Genomic DNA, 23,143 nt, shown 5'->3' on the forward strand with positions numbered 1-23,143 from the left:
GAACAGAACTAACAATGGATTAGCTCTAATACAATGCATTATATACAGATAACTGGACAAATAAAGGGTTTGCTCTTAAGACACTTTCCCTATTTATAGAAAACACATAGGCTAGTAGTCATACTAGAAAAGGAAACCAATGCAATTTCTCAGGAGTTTAAATATGTTTTTCCTCCCAATCAGAATATAACCAAGTTGGGTGTTTAAAGAAAAAAATACAAAGTCAAGGTTTCAAGGTTCAAAATAAAACATTATTTTTATTTTAAATCCTATTTCATTAAAAGCAGCCATGCAACCACATAGCCACATTTTAAACTTTTGTCAAATGCTCTTTCATTAGCCTTAAACAAATCATTTCAGTACCTGTAATGCAAGTAATCAGTGTACTCTCCCTATATTTTATAGAAATATATTTCCATTAAATATTGGAAAAATAACCGAAAATACAAAGTTTACCAATTAAAGACAACAATAAAAATTTTGTCAGCTCTTAACTAGCTTTTCCTATTTCTATAGAACAAAAGTGTTGCCCAAATTTTGTTTTTCATATTACTGGCTATGGTGACCACGACAAAGGAAAGGCAGTAGCTAAGTTTTAATAATTAGCCTTATGGATGAATTATAATTACTTTGATAATTTTTGAGGTAAGAGAAATGGGTGAGTGTCCTTACACAGCCTCAGTGACTCACCAAATTAAATAAAGGCAGCTTTGCTCAGTAGAAACCATAAAAAGTATCAAATGATTTGCAGGAAATGTTACAAATTCATGAAAGAGTTTTCAGACAGTATCCATAATCTTCTTTAAAAAAAAATTATAAAACCCTGAAGTAAACTGGGAAGTGAAAAATTCACAGGTGTTATCACACAGAAATGATTAGAAAGTAGTGCTATTTTAAGACACAGTCACAGAGTCCTTTCTTCTTTGATTGTTACTGCTCAGAAATGTGCATTTTCTTGCTACATCTGCTAAGGTTTTTTGAGTGTGACAGATCGCTGTGATAACTTATTAATACAGACTTAGAAGGGACGCAAATACCAAAGAACAGGGTCATGCTCCGTGCACAGGGAGAGGTGATCCATGAGCCCAAGATAGCTCAGTGCAGACAAAGGATGAGCCTGCACAGGGTTATTAGAGCCTACTGCAGGCGCTGAAATGGCAGGAAACCTCACCCAGTGGCACTGCAGATATCTGCTGCATCAAACTTGCTCTGGGCTACTAACCAACACCATCAGCTTGTTGCTGTTGTTGCTTCATATCATAAAATAAATCTTGGAGCCGCACTTAAAAGTATTTTTTTTTCCTGGAAAGCAGAATGGAGGAAAAAAATCTGTCTGCGTTTCATCTGTATTTGATTGCCAAAATAAGGGGGGAAGTGTGGGCGTTTTTAACAATCAGTCTAGACATTTATTCCAGTCATATGAAAAAATTTAAATCTCCTAAAATTTTACATCAACAAATAAAAGCTCAAAGGAAAATATGTAATTCAAAGGAAATAATGTGAAAATTTCTCTGAATACTGTGCATCAAATGTTGGTCAGTTACCACAAAATCCCTGATGACAGCTACTCCCTGGGAGAAGGAATGAAACTAACTCAGTAACAGCCACCTTGCAAACAACATTTGTCAACACAGGAAACAACCATGACAACTAGAGGATTAATTTTCTCTGTTTTAATAACTCAATATCAAATAGTCTTTCCAATGTTTAGATGAATTTACTCTCAAAAGCCCTCTTTCCTATAGCAACTATGAGAATACAATTATGTAATTCTCAAGGAAAATCTTGTGTTGGGCAACACTGTTTCTCAAACAGAATCAGTACTGAAATACTTGGCCAATACTTAGGTGAGACCAGCACTGCCCTGGAGAAAATCCACACAGCTCCTAGGGCATAGCCAACAGTGATTAAAGCATCCAACAAGAAGCACCATCATATGAGTAGTAAACAATTTGCTTAACATCACCAAAATTAACAAAGAACTCTAATACTTGTCCAGAACCAGAGAAACTAAAGTTTATAATCTCTTAAAAAGCAATCCTTAATCTATGACCCAGAAGGCTTTCCTCACCAACAAAACAAAATAAGCATGATCCTCTCTCCTTACATAGGTACCTCATCATTTGATACCCACCTCTTTGTTTTCCCACATAAGGACAGCATGAAAAACTCCTTTAAGTACTTATAATAAGCACTAATCTTTCTAATCCAAACAGTAGATTATAATATATATTAAAATTTCTGAGATATCTTTATGTATATTTATGTGCATGTATTTGTATAAAAGTAATACCAGCTGCACTTGCAGTGTTCCATTTATCTAAAATATAACTTTTTAAAGACAACACTGTAAACAAAAGAGCATTTGACAACAGGTATAATTCCTTTAAAAAAATTCAAGAAGTGCACATGTACTTAAAAGACCAAACCAAACCAACAAACAAAACAGACAATAAGCAAAAAACAAAGCAACAAAAAAACCAAAAAAACCAAACCAAAAGAAAACCCAAAACAGACAAAAAAAAAAAAACACCAAAAAAAAAACACCAAAGCAAAAACCCGTGCTTCTCAAAGTGAATGACAAACATCTGATTTGCTTTCCAAACTTATGCTCTGTTCCTTTAGAGAAGCAAGCAGATGGACAGTGTGGAGGGAAGATGAGACTGTTCCTTCCCTGGGGAGGTACTGTGCATTGTAAGGGCAAAGAAGACCCCAGAGGCAGCAGTGCATCACATGCCCAAGGATGTGCACACAGACCGGGAATCTTCCTGCAATTCACACAACAAGACTGAAAGATTAAAGGGAAAGAAGGAGACAGCTCGACCACAAAGGTGCAGGAAAAAACTTCCTCAGGACTAGAGGAACCAAATTGTGCATTCTGCAACACAAGATATTTCTACTGCTTGAAGGCAACACTGCAAATGCACCGGGAACACAGGCTGAATATCGTAGAAACATTTTTTATCTGTTTTTTTTCTAATGCAATTCCTTTGAATTTCTACACTACAAACAGATTGTCCAGATTCAGTTTAATAAAAACTAGTTTATGGCTGTTTGATTTTAGCTTAAATTACCTAAGCCTTCTTTGAGGACCTCACCAGATAGGAATATCTACACAGATCTATTACAAAGTCTAAACAGCCTTCAGATTATTCTATATTTAATAACCACCTGGACAACTGAAAGAATATTTGTATTCAACACAAAAATTCTCAGAGGAAAAAAAAAGAGCAGTTGTGATTGCTAGCATCATATACAAACTTCTTTCAGTACCACAGTGAGATTCATCTCAACTTCCAGTATAACTCCATGCGAAGGAGTTTATGCACCTCTCAAATGGGTTTCACCTCATCCTGAAGTACAGTGACATGTGAACATAAGGGTGTCAGGGTGGAAAATTAAGACTTAATGAATTAATAATCATTGGCATACAATGGAAAGGACTAAGGGAAAGAACTCATCCTGGAAGGCAGCAACATAAGAACCTTCTGGCACCAAACACACACATCATTATTCAAAGTTTCACTGTGGTGACTGCCTCATCCTGGCTTTACAAATAGAGCAATAACATGCACATAAGTGATTCAGTTTCCATGACAAACGACAGAAAGTCTGGTATTAGACTACTTGCTCCAGTTTTTAGCAGAGATAGTTTAAAAGGTACATAAGAATCCATGACCTAAAGTTCAAGAAGCCCAGATGGAAATAAGTTCTGTGGAAAAAAATATTTCTAAGAGGAGATAACTATTGAAACTGCCCAGGGAAGTGACACTTCTCTGCCAATTCACTGTTCAAGTGAAGACCTCACAAGTCTTTTGGAAAATTCCACTTCAGCCAAGCACTACTTTAATTTCAGTCAAATATATAAAACAGCACTTGGCAGAGAACTAATTGGATGAAATTTAATCATGTCTTCTATATAAATAATAACTTTCAATAATTGAATAGTCTCTTCTCACTTTCAACTCAATCAATCTGTGACAGAATGGATTTTGGAATTGCGGAATATTAAATTACAAAATTTAATGGACTATACTATTTGCCCATATTAATAACCAAATTCATATTGTCTTTATGTTTTAAATAGTGTTTGCATTATTTCTAAGGAATTGAAAATTCTTATGATTTTTTCCCTTTACTATATTATTTTCAAAGGCTCTTGCTTTATTACAGATGTTCATATATAGAGATCACAGCTTTTTTCAGGGCAACGATTTAAAGTAGTGTATTTAGTCAATTCAGCTATTTTTGTATAACTGTTTACTGATGAGACACAAACTGTCATTGCAATCCTGTTGGGAACAGTTGTAATATGCTTACAGACAGATGTCACTGAATTTTTAACAGTTCTTGGATTAATGTTGTTCAGCACAAACAAAACTCGTGCAGAATATTTTAATAAAATACAAAAGGTTCTCCAACAATAAGGAGGCCTGATGATTGACAACAATGAAAACTATAATTGCCACACATCTTTGAATAATATAATGACAGTTAAATTAAAGGTCAGAACCGACTAATGAAAGTACCTTTCCTGATGACCCAAATCAGACAGAAATTCATCAATGCGTGTTTGCAGTTCGCTTCCTTCTAGAGTTTTTAACTTCTTCAGTTCACTCTGGAGGAAAAACCAAAGCTCCTTAGCCCCATTTTCAATCCTCCTTCTCAGTATTTCATGGTCTTTCCCAAGGCCGCCTACTTTAAAAAAAAAATGCATAAAAGCATCAGTAATTGTAGCTGAATAATTTGTTAAGAAGCCAATACATCTGTGATATGAAATGGCAAAACATCAAAACTTGTTTTAGAATTAAAAGAAAAATCATCTACCAACCATCTCCTGTCCGCTTCTTATAGTTTTCTATCTGTTCTTTGGCCTTTAGAAGTTGCTCCTCTAAAGCATGTACCTTTCCTGCAGCTGGTCCCTGATCAATGGGACCATCTGGTATCCTAGGATACAGAAAACAAAGAAATTGCATCATTTATAAATATAATTATTTGATAAATTATTTGCATTAACAATTCAGCTCTCCACTCATTTTTTATTTCATACTGTTTTACTGATAATCCTTCATCAGAATTCCTTAAAACCAGAAGAAATTAAACATATTAACATAAAGATTTTAAAAGCCCAATCCCATAGGAGAAAAACAGTGCACAACACAGCTGCAAGGTCCTGATCCTAAACTGTGTGGTTTACAAGACTTCCACTCACCAACAAGAACCATCCAAGGCTCTGCTTGTGAAAATAATATTTGTGGCAGTTTAACTGTTAACCTGACTGGCACACAAACAAATCCATTCTGCTCTTGAGCCCTGGCCATATCTTCTAGGAGAACCAGGGCTCCAGCACTTGATCTCCAGTTTTGTCTTCCTACACATCCACACAGGATGATTTCCATGTATTCCCTGGACTCAGAAAAAGATCCAGTCGTCTTAAATGTACCACTATCAAGGTTTTTTTATGACAACTCTAGTATTCTGAAGTGTAGATCACCTAAAAAACCATCAGCAACTGTAACATCCATCTGTTAAATTTCTGATATGTGAGCACAGGAGAAGTATGGAAACACACATCCTGAAATCTATGGGCCATAAATCAGCCCTGAGGCCATTACTGAAGTTTGTTCATCATCTCAACTTGAATCCATATATTAATAAAGCAAAATGATTAACGTTTAAAAATTAGATGCTAACATCTTCTTGCCTCAAATTTAATGCAGGGAAATTAAAAACCCTTTTCATTTCAAGAGAAATTACCCTTCTGGTTAAAAATTATTCCACATTTTATAATGTAAGAGCTGACCCCAGAAAGAAAAAGATGTGCAATGAGAAGTCTTTAGAACTGCAAAGAATACAGAATTCTTGCAAAATATGAAGATGATTCTTCTTTCATAAAGGAATATGAGCATAAAAAGAAACAGATACTCTCTACACAAAAACACACAGAGTTTCACAGCACCATGCACAGGAAGAGTCCTTGACAGACAAAAGTTGCCTCTGGCATAGAGAAAACAGTGGTTTGAGGGAGCACCTTTCCTGTAAAAAAGAAATTAAAGCATTCTAAATATCCTACTGAGACGTTATTTCTTTAGTGTCTCTCAGGTCTGGATAACTAAATTCCAATAAAATTTCAGGGACTGATGAAAAGTTCATTTTCCCTGGAACAGGTGAAGAGAATACCTAATGTGAGCATCAGAAAAGTGCATCACATGAAGCACAGCATTCAAGCATGTTTTTTCAGAAGGGAGTAGGAGAGGCGGAGGAAGAAGCAGCTACATAGCCTAACAGAAATTTAGAAGAAAAACTCTGCAGTCTTAAAGCTTCCCACTAAAGCTATCCTATCCCGATCCTACTAGGGATAATTCAATTACTGAAAAAAATATTTGTGTTCTAAAACTACCATGGTAAACAAAAAGGAATTATCATTAACTGCTTGTACATCTGCTTTTCCATGCAATGATGGAAAAAGCATGTCAGAACTGTGTAAAATATCCTAATCTTAAGCATGTGCACTCCCTAAATATAATCTGTTTCAACAATCAATTTGTAAATTTGTTTCTACAACAAATGTATGGTGTTATATCCTACTGAGATAGAGTATTGGATAGCCATGTACAAGACAATACAAACAAGCCTTTAAAAAGTATATTGAAAACCATTTACATTCTTACACTAATTTAAAACCACCAGATGGAAATGTGTTTGTGATCTGCCAGCTTGGTACCACAATTTGAGTTGTGAAAGAACAACTAACCACAAAATTGCCAGAAAAAAATGAAACAGCTTATCCTGTACAAGTCACATACCCTAAAGGTAGAGTCTGTGAGGAACAATAGGGTGCAAGGATAGAAAATCATTACCATAAGAAGTCTTGAGACAGTGCACACATCCTCTTAGCATAAGGAAAGTCTGTAAAGTAGCAATTAGAGAATCCTACAGAAGGATGGTTGTGGATGATATGAAAGAAGCACAGTAATGTTAAGCATTTGATATAATTAAGATCTTAAAAAGAAAAGTACCATTTTGCCATTTAACATTCTTCTTACTTTGGCACACTGCAATAAAAATTTTTATTATACTTAGACTGTTAGATAAAAGAGGTGGGAGGGGGGGATGGTCTCTAAGCTAGTTGCTTAGACTTCCAAAAATCACATCATTTTAGGACTAAACGAAGATAGCTTATTCTTTTTTTCAGTTGTGTCTCTACATCTGTTACCTCATCAGACTTGGAATTGCTGTCTTCCTCACTTTCATCCAGTCTCAAAATTAGAGAAAAGATTCTTCTCTGCAACCAGCACAGCTTGGCAGTTATTACCCTCTACAAGTACTTCAGCTGAGCTGGGTATAACATTTGAGGGAAAAGTGTTTGAATTAAAATCCTTGTCTAGTCTCATAGCATCCATGCAGGTAACTTCTAGTGCAGAATATCCTAGAAATTATGCATACTCATGAATTAGAATGCCTGTTGAAAAACAGGAATTCTTATGGGAAAAAGAATTCTTACCGAAGTCCTGACAACTATTTTACTCCTTAAAATATGGGAAGTGAGTTTAAAGTAAATTCATCTAAACTAGGATGATTCTAAGCAGTAATAAAAAACACATCAGTAAGCATCCAGTACAGAGTATCCTTCACTTATTACTATGGTAAAACTGTAATTAGGTTATGAATCCAAAATAAACATCATTATAAGCCACTTAAATGGTCAACCAAGCTAATAAACAAAGCTTATTTCAATTCTCTATAGTTAAAAGGTGTGATGTTTGCATGCTTCCTACCATCTGATAGCAAATATAAATTATCTTTCCCATAATTAACTCATCAAATAAAGATAGTACTGGATAACTTTAAACGTCAAAAAGATTATGCTGTAGAAATAATCTGTTTCTGCTTTGTCCTTTGCCAGCAATCCAGATTTTAAAAAAATAATTCTGTGTACATAATCCATATGACTGAGGCCACTTTCTCATCACCTTCAGGTGCAATGACAAAGGGGCAATGACAAAGCGATGGATCTCTAGTCTGGATCTCTGAAGGCAAAAAGAACCCCTTAAAAATTAATCATAGTGACATTCAATTTAGCTAGAAGAACTGCCATACTGTGTAAAATAATTGTAAAAATAGTTTTTAAAAATCCATAAATTATAAAAACCATTCTAACCTTTTCGTATTTCCAAGATATCTAAAAGGTTACACTAATTTATCAGCAAAAGGAAAAAGTAAGATTTCACTAGTTCATACTCAAACACTTTCTCATTCTTTCATTTATATCCAAGTTCTTTGTAAGGAACTAGGATTGTATCTACCTAAAGCCACATTATGATTGCCTTTTCCCCTCTCACTTTTTTCTCTTCCCAAGAAGAAAATCACGTTCAATTATTCATGACCACTAGCACACACAAACAAAAAGAATACTACAGGCTGTCACTTCATCCTCCTTAGATAAAACCTCCTCAGTAAATAAAACTGAAAGAAAGAGTCAATGTTATCTGCAAATAAAGAGCAACATCCCTTATCAATTTAGATCAGCATAGACCTGATCAGCACTGATTTATATCCACTGCATGCCTTGCTTCCCTTAACTCAGAATTGCACAAAAAAACAGTAAAAAGAGCAGAGGTGGCCACCATTTAGTTCAATTATTGTCATTCTTCCCACACTGTGCAATAAGCTCAGCTTCAAACTTTCCTACTACATGTATTTTAAATACATGTAGTAGGAAACTGTACTTTGGTATTTAAATTTTTATCAACCCAAAACCATTCTTCTATCCAAGCCCCTTTAATGTTTTCTACAGGTTTAAAGGACCCAAAAAATTGCACAGAGTAAATGACAGAACTACTTTAATAGAGCTGTTTATGATTAATTGATCTTGAGTTTGGATTCTCTACCAGCCTCAGCACCTGCTACATTAAAGCAACTCTAGTGCTCTTTCAAAATTAAATCTGATCTCTTCTTTCTGAAGCTACACTAAGAACTGTAAGAATAATATGTAGGTGTTTGGTTTCATGTGTTTGATGACATTTTGCCCTTTTCCACCTCTGTTCTGCTTTATAACACACACTCCTAATTCAGAGTAAGAAACAGGCTATCATATTTATTAGAAGAATTGCAGGTTCTACAAAACGCAATATTTAAAAGAGTCTAGGAAGGAAATATAGTCCAAATGTGATGTATTCATAACATGAACACAGTATGAATCCATTTAACAAGATTTTCTATTCCCCTGAGGAGAACTCTGAAATTACTGGTTCCTAAACTGCCAGGTTTATCTTCCATCAAAATACCCTAAAATATAAAAATTTGACTACCACCCAGCAATAAAGAAGCACATGAATATTACGAAGAATTCATGTATTGCAAAAATAAAGAAAGGCTAGGACAAGGATGAAGGCATACACAGCTTCACAGTTTCCATCCAAGAAAATGGGACATTACAAAAGTTGTAATTTTAAGCTCTCCTATTCCTAAAAGCCTTGTATCACCCATATGCAACAGGGACAGTCTTTGGAAGTCATATCATAATCCTAATAGCAAGTAAAACATTTAGGTAAAACTACTGGTGTTAGGAAACAACATGATGTAATGCTTTGATTTGATTATTACTCCCTTTCAAGTTTCCTTTAAATAAGCACAAAAATTGTAGTAAAGATTTCCAGTTTTGCAGTCACACCTACTACATCTGTAATAAGTGTCCTTGAAAGGGCTCTTCCAGGTCTACTGGATACAGAATAGTGAAAGAATAATCTATAAAAAACACAGATTTATTACTATTTTACACCAATGAAATCTAGAATGCTTCTAAAATCAACTCAGATCTGCTCACACAATATTGTTTATAATCATATACAGACTATGGTAACTCTCCAAACTCACCACACCACAATATTCATGCACATAATTTTTAAAACTCACACTACAAAATACCTTTAATTCCATTTATCTTCTGCAACATTAACATACATCTGTGCTTTTTTCTAGCCCACAAGCAAGGTTTTTACGAAGCATCATATTGGCAAAAGAAAAAGTACAGTAACTTCTCACCTAAGGCATTTTAAATACAACATAAAAACTATATGGTACCTGATGCAATTTCAAGTAATCAGAATTGCACCACAAAAGTGGACTCAGTTCCTAAAGGAATACTTTAAATCTCAGGCCATTTACAAAAAGATGTGACTGTTCTAACTTGCACTCTTGCAAAGGTATATCTTAGAAAATAAGTATTAAAAAATATGCTCACCAAAAATCCTTGCAAAAATATGAACTACTCTTAAACAATATGGGTAATAAATAAGTATTTTTAAGATCATAAATTCATAAGAACATATTTTTTGAAAACAAACATACAAACGGTTGCAGCAGATAGGAACCAGAATAACCCAAACAAGTACCTACCCCTGCCCTAAAACCCTAATTCTATTCCTTACACATCTTGTGTGAAAAGAAGCAATCAGGAGAAAATTACAAAATCAGATATTATTTAAGTATCACAGAGGAGAAAAGGGTTAAGCATGATTTTATAAAGCCTTTTCACAGATATGATCTTTGTCAAGTTTTGAATGGTTGGCTGTGCATGCACATCAGGTATGTTTCAAAGGGTAGATTTTGGGGGTTTTTTTTGTTGTTGTCTTTGGGCATGAGGGGCTGCCACATAAATTGGCAGCAAAGGAGGATTCAAATCTCAGGGTGGAAAGATCACTTCTTGTCATTGCATGTTGGCATTCATTAAGAGATGCAAACAAGCACAGCCCAGCTCTTGTTTTCAACCATCTCAGAAGATTTTTATTGGGTGATAACGAAGTCTGGGGAGTCTCAGGAACCCATTATAATGGGAAAGTCCAGGCAACTGAAATGTACTGAAATGCATTTTATCATTTCAATTAACAATTAAAGATGAAATATCAATTTTCTCTAACTTCAAAATGGAAATTAAAAACAACTTACACTCCTACTAAACTACTGATTCTTGTAACCACACCTGCCTTCTGCCCCTTCCTGCCTGCCCTAACTAGCTATTATTAATAGAACAACTATTCATCAGGATAATTTTGTAACATTCACAAAACTTCTTTGCCCACTAAGGTAAATTCTGTTAACTTGGAACTTTTTGCCAGGCAAAAGTTTTATCTAATAGTGCCAAAATACTTTCACTAGTATCATTAACTAGGATTGTTAATCAGATGTTTGTCTACTGCTCCAATTTTACAGGTAGGCACCCTCATTTTGTATAAACTCCTCCACAAGTAACTTTAAGTTCTGATTTGGAATATTCTTAATTTCAGCAATGATCTTAGCCCCATTGCATACTCTAATATATTCTCTGTTTTAACCACACAAAATTTTAATGTGCTGTTTTCTTCTCTAGATACAAAATCTTAGTGGAAAAGAGCAGCAAAATCAAGTTTTACCTCATGCCTGTTATGAGCTCTATTGATGTAGAGAGTGTTGTCTTACCACTCAGATTTAACTGACACTATCAGTAATTAAAGTTTTCAGTACAAAACAAAATATTTTAGCAATTAAATCATATTCAAATCATAGTTCCAATCTTTCTGTCTTTGATCAATAAAGCCTAAAATAAATTACATCTTTACTTTAAGATGTAAACTGGAGCAAAAGTAATCTTTTCTGTCTAATTGGATTTCTGAAGTTAAGAGGTGTTTTGTTCCTGTAATTGTATGCTCACAGCAGCAGCGATCTCTTCCAGGGCACGGATACTCAATCCATGGACTGCTGGTTAATGCCTTGTTTTAAACAGACATGGTGCTACAAAACTAGAAATGGGACAGTTTTAAAGCTAACAGCTATTTTCAACACAGCTTATTCTGTCTGGCAAACAAATAAATGAAATACTGAAATTCTGTACCACATTATATTATAATACTTTACTAACAGAGGTTGACCAGGATATTTCTAAAACCTATTTCTGATGTTTCTACGTAAACAGTACCAAGGATTTGGCACAGTAAAAATAATGGAAAGGCCCTATATTGTCATGCATCATTTCCCTCAAAGTCCAGTACTTCAGCAATCTCACATTACTTCCAGAAAAAAACTATGCCTGAAGGTCTTCCAGTCTCAAGCTGGCTCACTCCTGGAGAGCACTGACAACTGAACCTGGACATGAGTCACTGTTCAACTGGTATTTAAAGTCATTTAGGCTTTCTCATCCCAGAATTTCAGATCCTCCTGTGGTTATGATATAGAAACACTCTGAGGAAATGTCTCAGAAATATTGCTAAAGAACATATTTCCAAAAAAGCTGAACGGAGTCCAGTCCACACAGTTCTGCGTCTAATTCCAGCATCCTGACACCATTAATGGAACCATAGAGAAGGAATGTGGAAATACTGTAGCATGTTTAAAGTAGATGCAAACTGAGGTTTTACTTTTTATAAAGCATGGGAAATTATCAACAGCATAAGCTATCACTTAAACCTTGCCGGCCAAAAATGTAATATTTATCTGAATATAGACATTTCACTAAAGGTTAGTAAAATATTGAAAGGTATTTAGAAAAATCATGACTGCCTAAAATATAGTTTAGCATCTACTTAGCACGCCCTGCCTCTACTGCCTCCTTCTTGAGTGGCAAAGAGTACCCTGCCACCAGTAAAACCATTTACTCTCTTCCAGCCACTGTGTAATTTGCATGGGTTATATTTCAATGACTCTTATATTTTCAAAATTTCAGTGTAATTGTAAAAAAGGAGATGATACTACTTTTTTACAAGTGTTTCTACAAGTTTAGCAGCAACGCAAGGAAGAAAACTTAGATAAAAGGATTTGTATAATGCAGCAATCTATTGCAGATCATCTTCAGCAAGTCAGCATTTATCTTCAACAAGCTGTACAAATGTTTTCAGCAATTTTAAAATGAGCTCTTCCAATTATTGCATGCAGAAGTATAAAGAACTAGATGTTCTAATTTGTATCAATGTCACAATAATTGCACTTGTTTGAAGTTGGCATTGAGGGGTGAATCACCTACAGAACTCTGTAATTGTGACAGTAACACTTCTACACCATTAAATGACTCTTAAGTAATGATTACATTAGACCAGAACTAAATGTACATTATTTATTTAGAAGTTCTGCAATATATTTTCATCTACTTAGAGCACAGATTAAAACGTTAATATATGCTTTTAAACATGAAACATAATCTTGCAGAAATTCCCACAAACAACCCTTACAATTTAAATTCTGCTATTTCGTATTTCCAACATTTTCTGAGCAGTTTTATTTACTCTGAGATCCTACCTGAGAGATTCTGCCATGCGCCTCAAGTCCTCATTTTGCTGCTTCAACCGTTCCAGCTTAGCGAGGATCTTGGACAGCTCCCGGCTGGAGTGATCCGGGTGCTCGCTATCTCGCACCAGGTGCCCTCCAATGTAGAACAGCAAAGTTCCCCAAGCAAACAGGATGAGCATAATCCAACGCCAGGAACCAGTCCATGGCCGCATTTTCAGAAGTTCGATTCACTCCAGAGCTGCTTCAACTCACAAAATAGCAAACATTTCCTTAGTTTGTACAAAGGTGGACAATTCCAGCTCTTCTGCTTCAACACATTGTACCAGAGAAAAACTATTTTCAGTGTTTGTCTTACTGCAACTCCTTAAAGAAGATTCTTATAAGGCTGTACATAGAAAGCATTAATATTGCGTCATTCTTCATTTATATACTGCAGGAAAAAATGAAAATAAACCTGAAATTATAATTCTGATATGTAAAAATATAGTGGACTGCAATTGAGCTAAATGTATTTTCATTAACATTCAAGAATGACAATTGACAATGCTAGTACTTTCTGTCACAGAGACAAAGAAAAAAGCTTTTAACTTTGCAGAGAACATGATGCTGAATTCACGAATGAAAGACTATGCAATTAATCCTGGCTTTGAAATGGCCAGAAGAAATGCTGCTTTTTATAAGAGAAATATTTACCATTTCATGTGTCATTTCAGACATTAAAATTGCTTAAAAGTCACTCTGGTAAACTTAACGTTTTCCTTTACTATCAACCAATAGCTTTTATTTCATTACAAATACATCTTCATTTTTTTCACTTTTATTAACTGTCTTCTCTATTTTTATCATGACTGCCACTCTAACAAATGAGTTATAGTCAGTTTAACAGTATATTCTGTTATTTGCAAGTATTTAAAAATCAGGCATGACTTTAGAAACACTTCTCTGCTGTTTCAAAACTATCAAACATATTTTGAGAAGTTGTTATTATTAAAATTATAATAAAAGCAAAAAATGCTCCAAAGGTAATACCTTCTCTCATGAAAAAAACCACCATGCCATTTAAAAGAATGCAAAATTACCTCAACTCATTTTCTACTTGGCAAAATATTCTACTAGGGAACAAATTTCCTCAACTATCTAGATAAAATTTTAACTGACAGCATGTCCATGGTCTTCTTTAAGTACTTCTCCCCTTTCCTCCTCTTTCTCAGCAATGTAACATTTCTACCTTTTTTTAAGGGCACATATATGCCATTCTGACTCAATTTTCAAAGTAACCCATTTTTTGAATTCTCAAATCTCTAAATCCACAATATTTCCTCTGAGATACCATCCACATCTACCTTCTCCCGAATTATTCTTTTCTGTTTGATCCTTCTTTCACCTTAACTTCTTTTTAATTTCATTTAGTTATTTTATTCTGTTCCCACTTATTTAAAGTCTAGAGCAAAATCTTCCTAAATTGCAATAACTTCCAAACTCATCCAGTTATGGAAATATGCCTGGAGCACACATTTCCAGATACAATAACTCTAACCTTGAAAATGCTCAGTGTTTTCAACAGCACTGAAAATGCTGAAAAATTTCTCAAGTTATCTTGAGAAGAGGGGTAGTTTGTGTATGTTTAAAAGAGGCAAAAAAAATCCAGTAATGACTAGTAAGATGGGACAGAATTGTTTACAGAGCACTTTGCAAGCAAAATATTGACTTTTTTTCCAATCTGTTTTTCATAAAATATAAGTTTAAGCAGACTCACAAATCAGGTATCTTCTTTACCAGAGGCAGCGTTGATCTGTCTCAAACAACAGTGTTAGTAGATCAGACAATCAAAAATCCACAAAATTGATATAACAAGTCACTAGGAACAGACGGTATTCTTCCAACAGTTCTAAAGAAATTAAAGAATACAATAGTTTAATTATTAACGGAGGCACGCAACCACTTACTCATAATGACTTTGTAGCAAAGGAATGGAAAATTTAAAAAGTAAACTGAATTATTTCTAAGGTCTACAGCATGGAACCCTGTAATTACAGACCAGGAAAATAACATATTTATGTTAGCCAAACTGGCAGAAATAATAAGATGAAATAAATCTGCAGACATAAGGATGAAAGTAATCGAAGTATAAAAGTACTAACATTACTTTTAGAAAGACAAATTGTGCCCCATAAATTTATTAAAGTTCCTTTGAAGATGTAAATAAACACACAGGCATGACAGAACCAGTTCTAATTGTTACATAATTTATTTGATCAATGTGAATTTTCAAATGGCATTCAACAAGATTCCCAAATTGTTCCAAAAAAACCTAAGCTGAATGGAAGAAGAAAGATCCTCATGTGAGTGCCCACCCTGTTAGAAGAGATGTACAGCAAGACCAGACTATCAGTTTAGTGGAAAGAGTGAGCAGGAACCTCTCTGCACCCACAGCAGACTCCGTACAGCTTGACATATTCATAAATGTTTGGAAAACAAGGTGAAACATGAGGTGAAAAAGTCTGATAGCAATGATCTGGAGGTCATCAAGATGTTTAATGAGGAAAAAAAATGGGGAAAAAAATCAGTTCATCAGTGTGCAGAGTTGTGTATAAATGACCTTTGAGGCCCGTTATGAATGGGCTTTAGCTATCATTGGTAATTCTAGGAAATATCAGTTCAGCGTTGGGCTAACTGCAACAAAGTCCTCACAGGTTTTATCAGATTTCTATCAATCTCTGAAGATTTCATTGTTCTTTTCATAAGTTAGGTCACAGTAGAGTTAAACATAAAGTACAGATGCTAAACTGGCTGAATGAACAGGAAGAACATTCTGAAAAAAACATTAAAAACCCTATATCTCAAATGTGGTGTATCTAATTATACATGAGTTCCAACAGCACTTAACTATCAACTTTGTACTGTAATGTGGCTTTCACACAATTTCTTTTATTTAATACTGTTCTGGAAATGCAAAATGTCAACGTATTTGACATTCCAGGGATGAGATATGCAGTATCCCTGGATGTGCCCTCTCTGGAAGAGTTCAAATCCAGGCTGGATGGAACTTGGAGAAACCTGACCTAGTGGCATCCCTGCTCATGGCAGGGCAGTTGGAACTAGATGATCTTTAAGGTTCCTTCCAACCAAACCATTCTGTCACTCTGTGATTCATGTTTCAAAGTTCACACAAGATCTGTATATAAATCAAAACAAAGGAGAAATCATCACATTTTCAAAACTGTTCATTTTTTATAGCTTGTCTCAGGTTTCTGAGATCTCCACATGCAGACGTATGCCACAGCTATCTGCCTGACAGAAAGTCAAGAGGTAATGTCAATATTTATACTTGTTTAATTTTCTACAGCTGTTTATGAGGTTTCATACTCTAAACTAAGTTCAAGACTGCCAAGACTGAACTGAGCCTTGAGTCAGAAAAAAAACCCACAGCAGCAGCCCACAAATGCAGCAATTCAAACCTGTCATGGATCATAACATGGTTATCACCACCATCTGACACTGAACATCTAAATAAGAGTCCATCAAACCCAAAAGGTAGGGCAGAGCAGTACCAATAAATGTATTTTATTAAGCAGGAGACAGAAAAATACCTAAATAGCAGTTGTTAGTGTTATAAATTTATGTTGGAATTATATAGTGAAGGTCCTTTCTCTAAGAATATTATGTTCATTTTATTTTACCAGAAAAAGCCATGAATTTTAATTTAGTAGTTAGTTATCCCCTGAGATTTAGCATGATTTCTTGTCTTACATTTGATTAGATTTACCCATAAACTTGCATTTTCCAGGGCATAAATACATTACATAGTATATTGGTAATTAGTTAATTTTTCCTTCAATTTTAGATTAGTTCTTGTTTCCTTTCTGGGGTATCCTGAGAACAGTCAACTGCATTCTTACAATGTTACTCTCTAAAATAATGTATAAAATAAATTTCTTATCTCTTTCAAAAGGCTTACCCTGGATATATGAAATGAAAAAGAATGTGTTCCTCTATTCTTCCCAGCAGCTCTAGAGCAATTTTTCAAGCCAATTTTCGTAACAAATTTCATCACTACACACAGTTAAGAGCGTTTTTCAACCTGATCCCTCTGGTAAATCATGTCCCATTTATAAGAGCCCAGCTAGCAGCCACAGAAATCCCAGTCTCAGGGGCTAGGCAAGGCAAAGCTCAGTACGAGCAGCAGCTTCCATCAGTGCAGCAAATCAAAGCCAGCCCTAACGCCAGTACCAGTGTGGGGCTGCAGATGCCACAGTGAACTTGGTAACCTCCAGTCATCCCTCAACGTATGCTTGTAAAGACACAACTTTAGCTGCCATGAAATAAAGCAGTTTGGTACGACATTAACAGTGCAAAGTCTTCCATATACAAATTTAAAAGGTCTCCTGGTTCCCTGAGAGAGAAGATGAAAAGGCTGCAGATATCTATAAAATTTTCTCAACATAATGAGAAATAAGCAGCACATTGATGCTGATTAAAATGAATGCTTTTTGGTTTTAAATGTAGAAGTTCCCTCTCACTCCTTATAAATTGATTTGTTACTTCGGCTACTAAAGACATCAAACCAATATCAGGAAAAAGTTTTGTAGAATAAGAATGAAATAACATTAAAAGCAAATGCTGAGTTGAAAGCATCACATACAGTAAGCTATTTTTCAGGTTTAATGTAATCTTGTAGGTTTATTATAAAAAGTCACTACGAAATTTGCAGCATTAGCTATGAAATAAACTATGTCTGGTAAGTAGTGGCTACCATAAATCATTGGGAATACATAATGTTCAGTGCATCAATTGAATGAAAAATAACATTGTGAGAAAGGAACTCAAGTTAAAATTTATTTACTATAAGTGCATAGCACAGAAAATGTGGTTAGTGCCACAAACTCATTTAGACTCCATGAAGAAGAGACAGAATATTTACCTAAAATAAGGGTCTGCTTCAAGACTTAATTGGGAAATCAAATTGTGCATACTACTCGTGTAAGCCGCAGTTGATTGTAAGAATGTGAAAAAGTTTTGTTGTCAAATTAACAGCAAAAATTTGGTTAAAAAAAAACATTGCTGCAATGGAATGCACTGAATGACTAAGTGAAAACAACTAAATGAAATACTAAAGAGACTTGATTAAAATGATAACTAAAAAAGTGACTGAAGCGTAGCACCAATATCTTAATGAGAAATAATATGCACCCATGTCAAATTTATTTTGCTATAGCAAAAATATTTTGCTATAGCAAAAATGATTAATCAAAACAAAATTATTAATCAAAAAAAACCAAAAAAACCCCCAAAAATACTATCTTTCTTCATCTTGCTCCCACAAAGCCTTCAAGTTATTTTAAAGCTTTAAAAGGTACTTAAGAATTTAAAAATTTAATAGCCCAATACTACCTAATTTCAAATTCTTCTATAGCTTAATGCACTATTTTTAATGCACTATTCCAAACATGCTTTCAATAGTAAATTCAGTGACACAGTGTGTATTTTCTCCTTGTGCATTTCTGCTTCCTACAGAATTACAGCCCCAGAATAGCATTATGATTTTTCTTGGCAATGTACAGTTTCAAGTTATTTTAGATTAAATTCAAAGCAAACTAAGCAAGTCTACTTTTGGCTCAACCACCTACTGGCCTAGGAAAAAAGTGTACCTTATGTAAGCTGAAAAGGAGAAAATTACTCAAAAAGTAAAACACACACATCACTTTAGCTAACATATATGGGACTATATTTAAGGTACGTACATCTTCTAAAATTGTACAATGTACAAAACATGAAATTCATTCCACTCTAAGAGCCATCACAATGACTTACCATTAACTGTGAGACACTCAAAAAGCAGGTTACAGCAGACTTACAACTTACACTGAATCCTCAGAACATTGTTAGTTTCTCTTAAAAGTAAACTTAAAAGATATTAAGATTTCATATTTTTAAGATTTCACTAACTAAAACTACCTTCTAATGAAAGTATTCTACTCTAAGTAATGTTAGCCTGTTGTACTCTCATAAAAATGAAAATTAAAACCAACTTTCTGATTCCAGTTCCTATTTAAGAATAATGTGATGGCACAGCCTCTGACAAAGGATTAGAGCCTAAGGAAATAATCCTTTTAGGATATTAAAATAAAACTAAGGATCAAAGGACAAAAGTAACAAGTAAATCCTTCTGTAGTGTTTGATAAAAATAAGCAAACCTTACAAATATTATTCACAGTGTATGCAATGCATTCTTTATGAAGACTTACACAGTAATTGAATCAAAATTCTGCATGTAACACAAGGCATTGCTGGTGTCTTGTATGAACCAAATACTTGCTTTTCTCTCTTGGACCTGCCTCATGTAATGTGTCCCAAAACAGGATTTCTCTTTTCATGGCTGCTTTGCTCTGGCAGTCAGCAACCACTTTAAAAGGACATCATACATTCAAACCTTTTTGCATCTCTCTCTCTTCAAAGTTATAATCTCCTATCTTATACACAGAAATTGTTATTTTTCATCCTTTTTTTGTTATTACACTTTATCCCATTCTACCACTGCAGTATATCACATAAAAAACTCTTGTACATTTTTTCTGATCCCATCAGAACCCTCCTCTATTTTGTGACCTATATTTCATTATAAATTATTATATTTTTGTGACATTGTCACTACTGAAAACATCCCAGATGAATAACACATGTAATCATTTGCCCTAACAGGGTCTCTCCTCCAGGTTGATACTCTTCCTTGCAGCACAAGTCCCTGTCACTTCATCCCTTCAGCTACTTCCTTTTCCTACAAATGATTCTATTTTCATCCACAATTTCTCTCACGCAATATAGAATTTTCTGTGTGCCAAGAAATGCTGAAAGGGACACATACACATTATCTCCCCAACTGTGTTTCATTGGTAAATTGACCCCATTGAAACAACAGGTAAGTAAACCCAAAATAATATAGATCAAAGAAAATTTGATAACAAATCTATGCTGCATTTATCTAATTTCCCATTTATATCTACCTCTACTTTGTTAACCATCATTTCTTTGAATTTTTTTTCCATGCTTTGCACACTACTATAATCAAGCCAGGACTGATAATTATTTCTAATTCTAGCATTCATATATATCAATCCCAAGAGACCTTTTCCCATTTAGTTGCAAACATTTTTAGAATCGTGACTGGAAACAATTTGGAAAGCATTTCATTCATCTATAACTTTTTAATTACCTTTATTAACATACAAATTATATCTATTGTTTTCTTCAACCAGAGAACAGAAACCCATTGACAGAGCATGTATTAATGTTTGTGTTCTAAAAGTTCCAAAATTAAGTTCATTTAGTTTCCTAGTCAAGCTCACTGGTTTATTTATATTCTTTCTCCCCATAAAAACTATCCACTTCCTCTTTTTCTGGAACATACAGGACATAAAATTCATAGTATTACAAATATATACTTAATTATTGTAGAAATTTACTTCTTTTTTCTTAACTTCTATTCACATGTATCAGAGGCCATAAGTAGACAAACTCACTCCCTATTTACTCGTACATCCACAACTCAATGTCTACTAGTGTTTCTCTTTGTAAAAGTCTAATTTTATACCTGTACAGATTGCTCTGAGCCATTTGCATGATATTCTCTTCATATAGTCCCTTACATTTGTACATGAATAAATACATCTATGTGTCTGATACAATCTGCAGATCATTCTCAAATTAAACATTTGAGAAGGAAGAGATGGTACTGAGGGACTTCCTTAACTGTGTCAAAGCTCCAGGCCCACTCATTTGGTGAGAAAACAAAATCTTAACCAATCAGAACAAGCTTTGGAGAAAGACACAATGTGATTTATCCTTCCTGAAATATCACTGAAGAGGTTCTGTCATTGAATGTAGGAGCTTGATGATTTTTCAGACTTAGAGAGATCATGAAGAAGATAAATTAACAGGACTTGAGGAATTAAAACCTCGAGTCTAAAAGGAAGATTATCAACTTGAGATGAGTCATCTGAAGATTCATTTAGAAGCTTTAGCACAATACATATTATAATACAGACAAAATATTCAAAGCAGGGGAATGCAGGGGAAGATTCTGGTATTATTTTGGAGCTTATAGTGTGTATTTGATGTAAAATGCTCAGCTGAACAGCACAGAAACTATTTTAAATTTAACAGGTATTTTATACCTGAAAACAGCTTTGCAAAAATTTGAAATGAAAACACCTTCAGAATGAAAGGCAAAGGAATAAATAGAGAAATATTCACAATGTCCAATTAGTAATCTTGTGACAAATTTATTCTTCTTTTAGGAAGCCAATATTTACTGATGCAAGCAAAATGAATCAACAGGATGAGCACATGTAGAATACAAAGTAAGAGATCATCAACAGTTCAAGAATTGCTTCATTTGCAAGCAGAGTAGCATCAATAAATTTCCTAAAAAGACACAACAGAGATCACCAAACCAAGGTGGCTACGGCTTTTTTCAAGTTCTTATGGTGGTGTGTAGAGGAAAAACTGAAGCTGAGAGAATAATAAGTGCAATTTCCCTCACAAGTCTAAGTTCAATCAGAATCATGTAGGAAGGTAATTAAGGAATGTATGCAATTATTTCCTATAAGCCTCCTCCTCCTCCATCAGTGATCCCTAACTACCACAAATACCTGAGTTGTTATCAAAAATAATAATCTTTGAAGCCCTGAACAAGTGCTTCAACGCAGAATAATTTCTAATATTACTTTCTGTTTTATTATATTCCTTTGCATTACCTCCTTGCTGTTCAAAATGGTACAAATTACTCAGGTAATTTCTAGATTTTTATCCTTTGCAAGTCTAAATATCCACCATTAAGAAAAAAATAAATAAAACCAAAACAAAATGAAGATAAAACAAACAAAAGCAAAGCCCACAAAACCAAAACCTGCATACTTAGGAAGTTTCACATCAATAAATCAATCAGATGATAATGGAAATTATTCCTCAAAAAAAAATAAAGAGTGGTTATAAAAAGTACAAACGTTTGATGCAAAAATTTTGAAAAAGTAGGAAGTAGAAAAGATTGATTCAAAATATCTAGACAAATAAATCTGCAGGACAATTTCTAGTTATTCATTTTTCATGACCAAAGGAACAGTTCATTATTAAAAGTTTCCATGATAGCTTATTCTATACAACACGTCCCATTGAATTAAATTCTTTGTATTTAGCACATCACATGGTTACAGTGGTGAAAGTGCAGCAAAAATTGTCAGTGCAGTGTCCATCCTGGGAGGCTGGGCAAAGACCCAAGCAATGAAGTCCAATCAACCCTACCTTGATCACTGGTGTTGGGCTAAAAGATCCCCAAAGAAACTTCCTAAAGCCAGCTATGATGTGATTCCGTGATATAAAATAACTTTTACAGCTTGTTTTTTAAAAACAGCTTTGTGTATAAAGTACTATTCTGAAAGGCACAACATGCAAACATACAATGTATTTTATCAGTCACATAAACAGCAGAAAATTTTAAAAAATCCTAACTTTGTGACACATATGAATAACAGCTTACCCTGTCCGTGACAGAAGGAAGGAAACACAACTGCATCATGGAGGTTGGAGGTTAACATGTAATTCCACTATTCCAGCAGTCAGTGAGATTAGTAACTGTTTGAAAGAAAAAAAGAAATCCCTTTAATTTCACATTCTGTAAGAACAACTTCCTTTTGATTTACTCTTCATCATAAGAGTGAGAAAGAATGTAATGTTTTCTTATTTAGCTAATCACAGATTATCCACAAAGATCATTCAATCACTCAATTCTGAACATTTTTAACTATATCTAGATTAAGATACAATGTGATCTAGCAACCAAAGAATTAAATCAAAGAATATTTTAGGCTCTGTATTGATTTTATGAGTACAT

The 23,143-nt window shown here is 34.3% G+C and overlaps 1 protein-coding gene across 8 annotated transcripts in view; it reads right to left on the minus strand.

The window, feature by feature from the left end:
- FUT8 (fucosyltransferase 8) overlaps nucleotides 1-23,143 on the minus strand; it is a 99,690-nt gene that overhangs the window by 34,715 nt on the left and 41,832 nt on the right. For 5 of the 8 annotated variants that reach the window (XM_063158860.1, XM_063158861.1, XM_063158863.1 and 2 more), the window contains 5 exons: nucleotides 22,790-22,884; nucleotides 15,014-15,145; nucleotides 13,267-13,687; nucleotides 4,832-4,947; nucleotides 4,530-4,698 (listed from right to left, as the gene is read on the minus strand). In XM_063158860.1, coding sequence (XP_063014930.1) covers nucleotides 4,530-4,698; nucleotides 4,832-4,947; nucleotides 13,267-13,469 — 488 coding nt within the window. In that variant the 5' untranslated portion in view covers nucleotides 13,470-13,687; nucleotides 15,014-15,145; nucleotides 22,790-22,884. The remainder of the gene's footprint in view (nucleotides 1-4,529; nucleotides 4,699-4,831; nucleotides 4,948-13,266; nucleotides 13,688-15,013; nucleotides 15,146-22,789; nucleotides 22,885-23,143) is intronic. The other 3 variants (XM_063158866.1, XM_063158865.1, XM_063158868.1) reach the window with 3 other exon arrangements.

Source organism: Melospiza melodia, chromosome 6 (assembly GCF_035770615.1).
Source record: "Melospiza melodia melodia isolate bMelMel2 chromosome 6, bMelMel2.pri, whole genome shotgun sequence".
Taxonomy (NCBI): Eukaryota; Metazoa; Chordata; class Aves; order Passeriformes; family Passerellidae; genus Melospiza; species Melospiza melodia.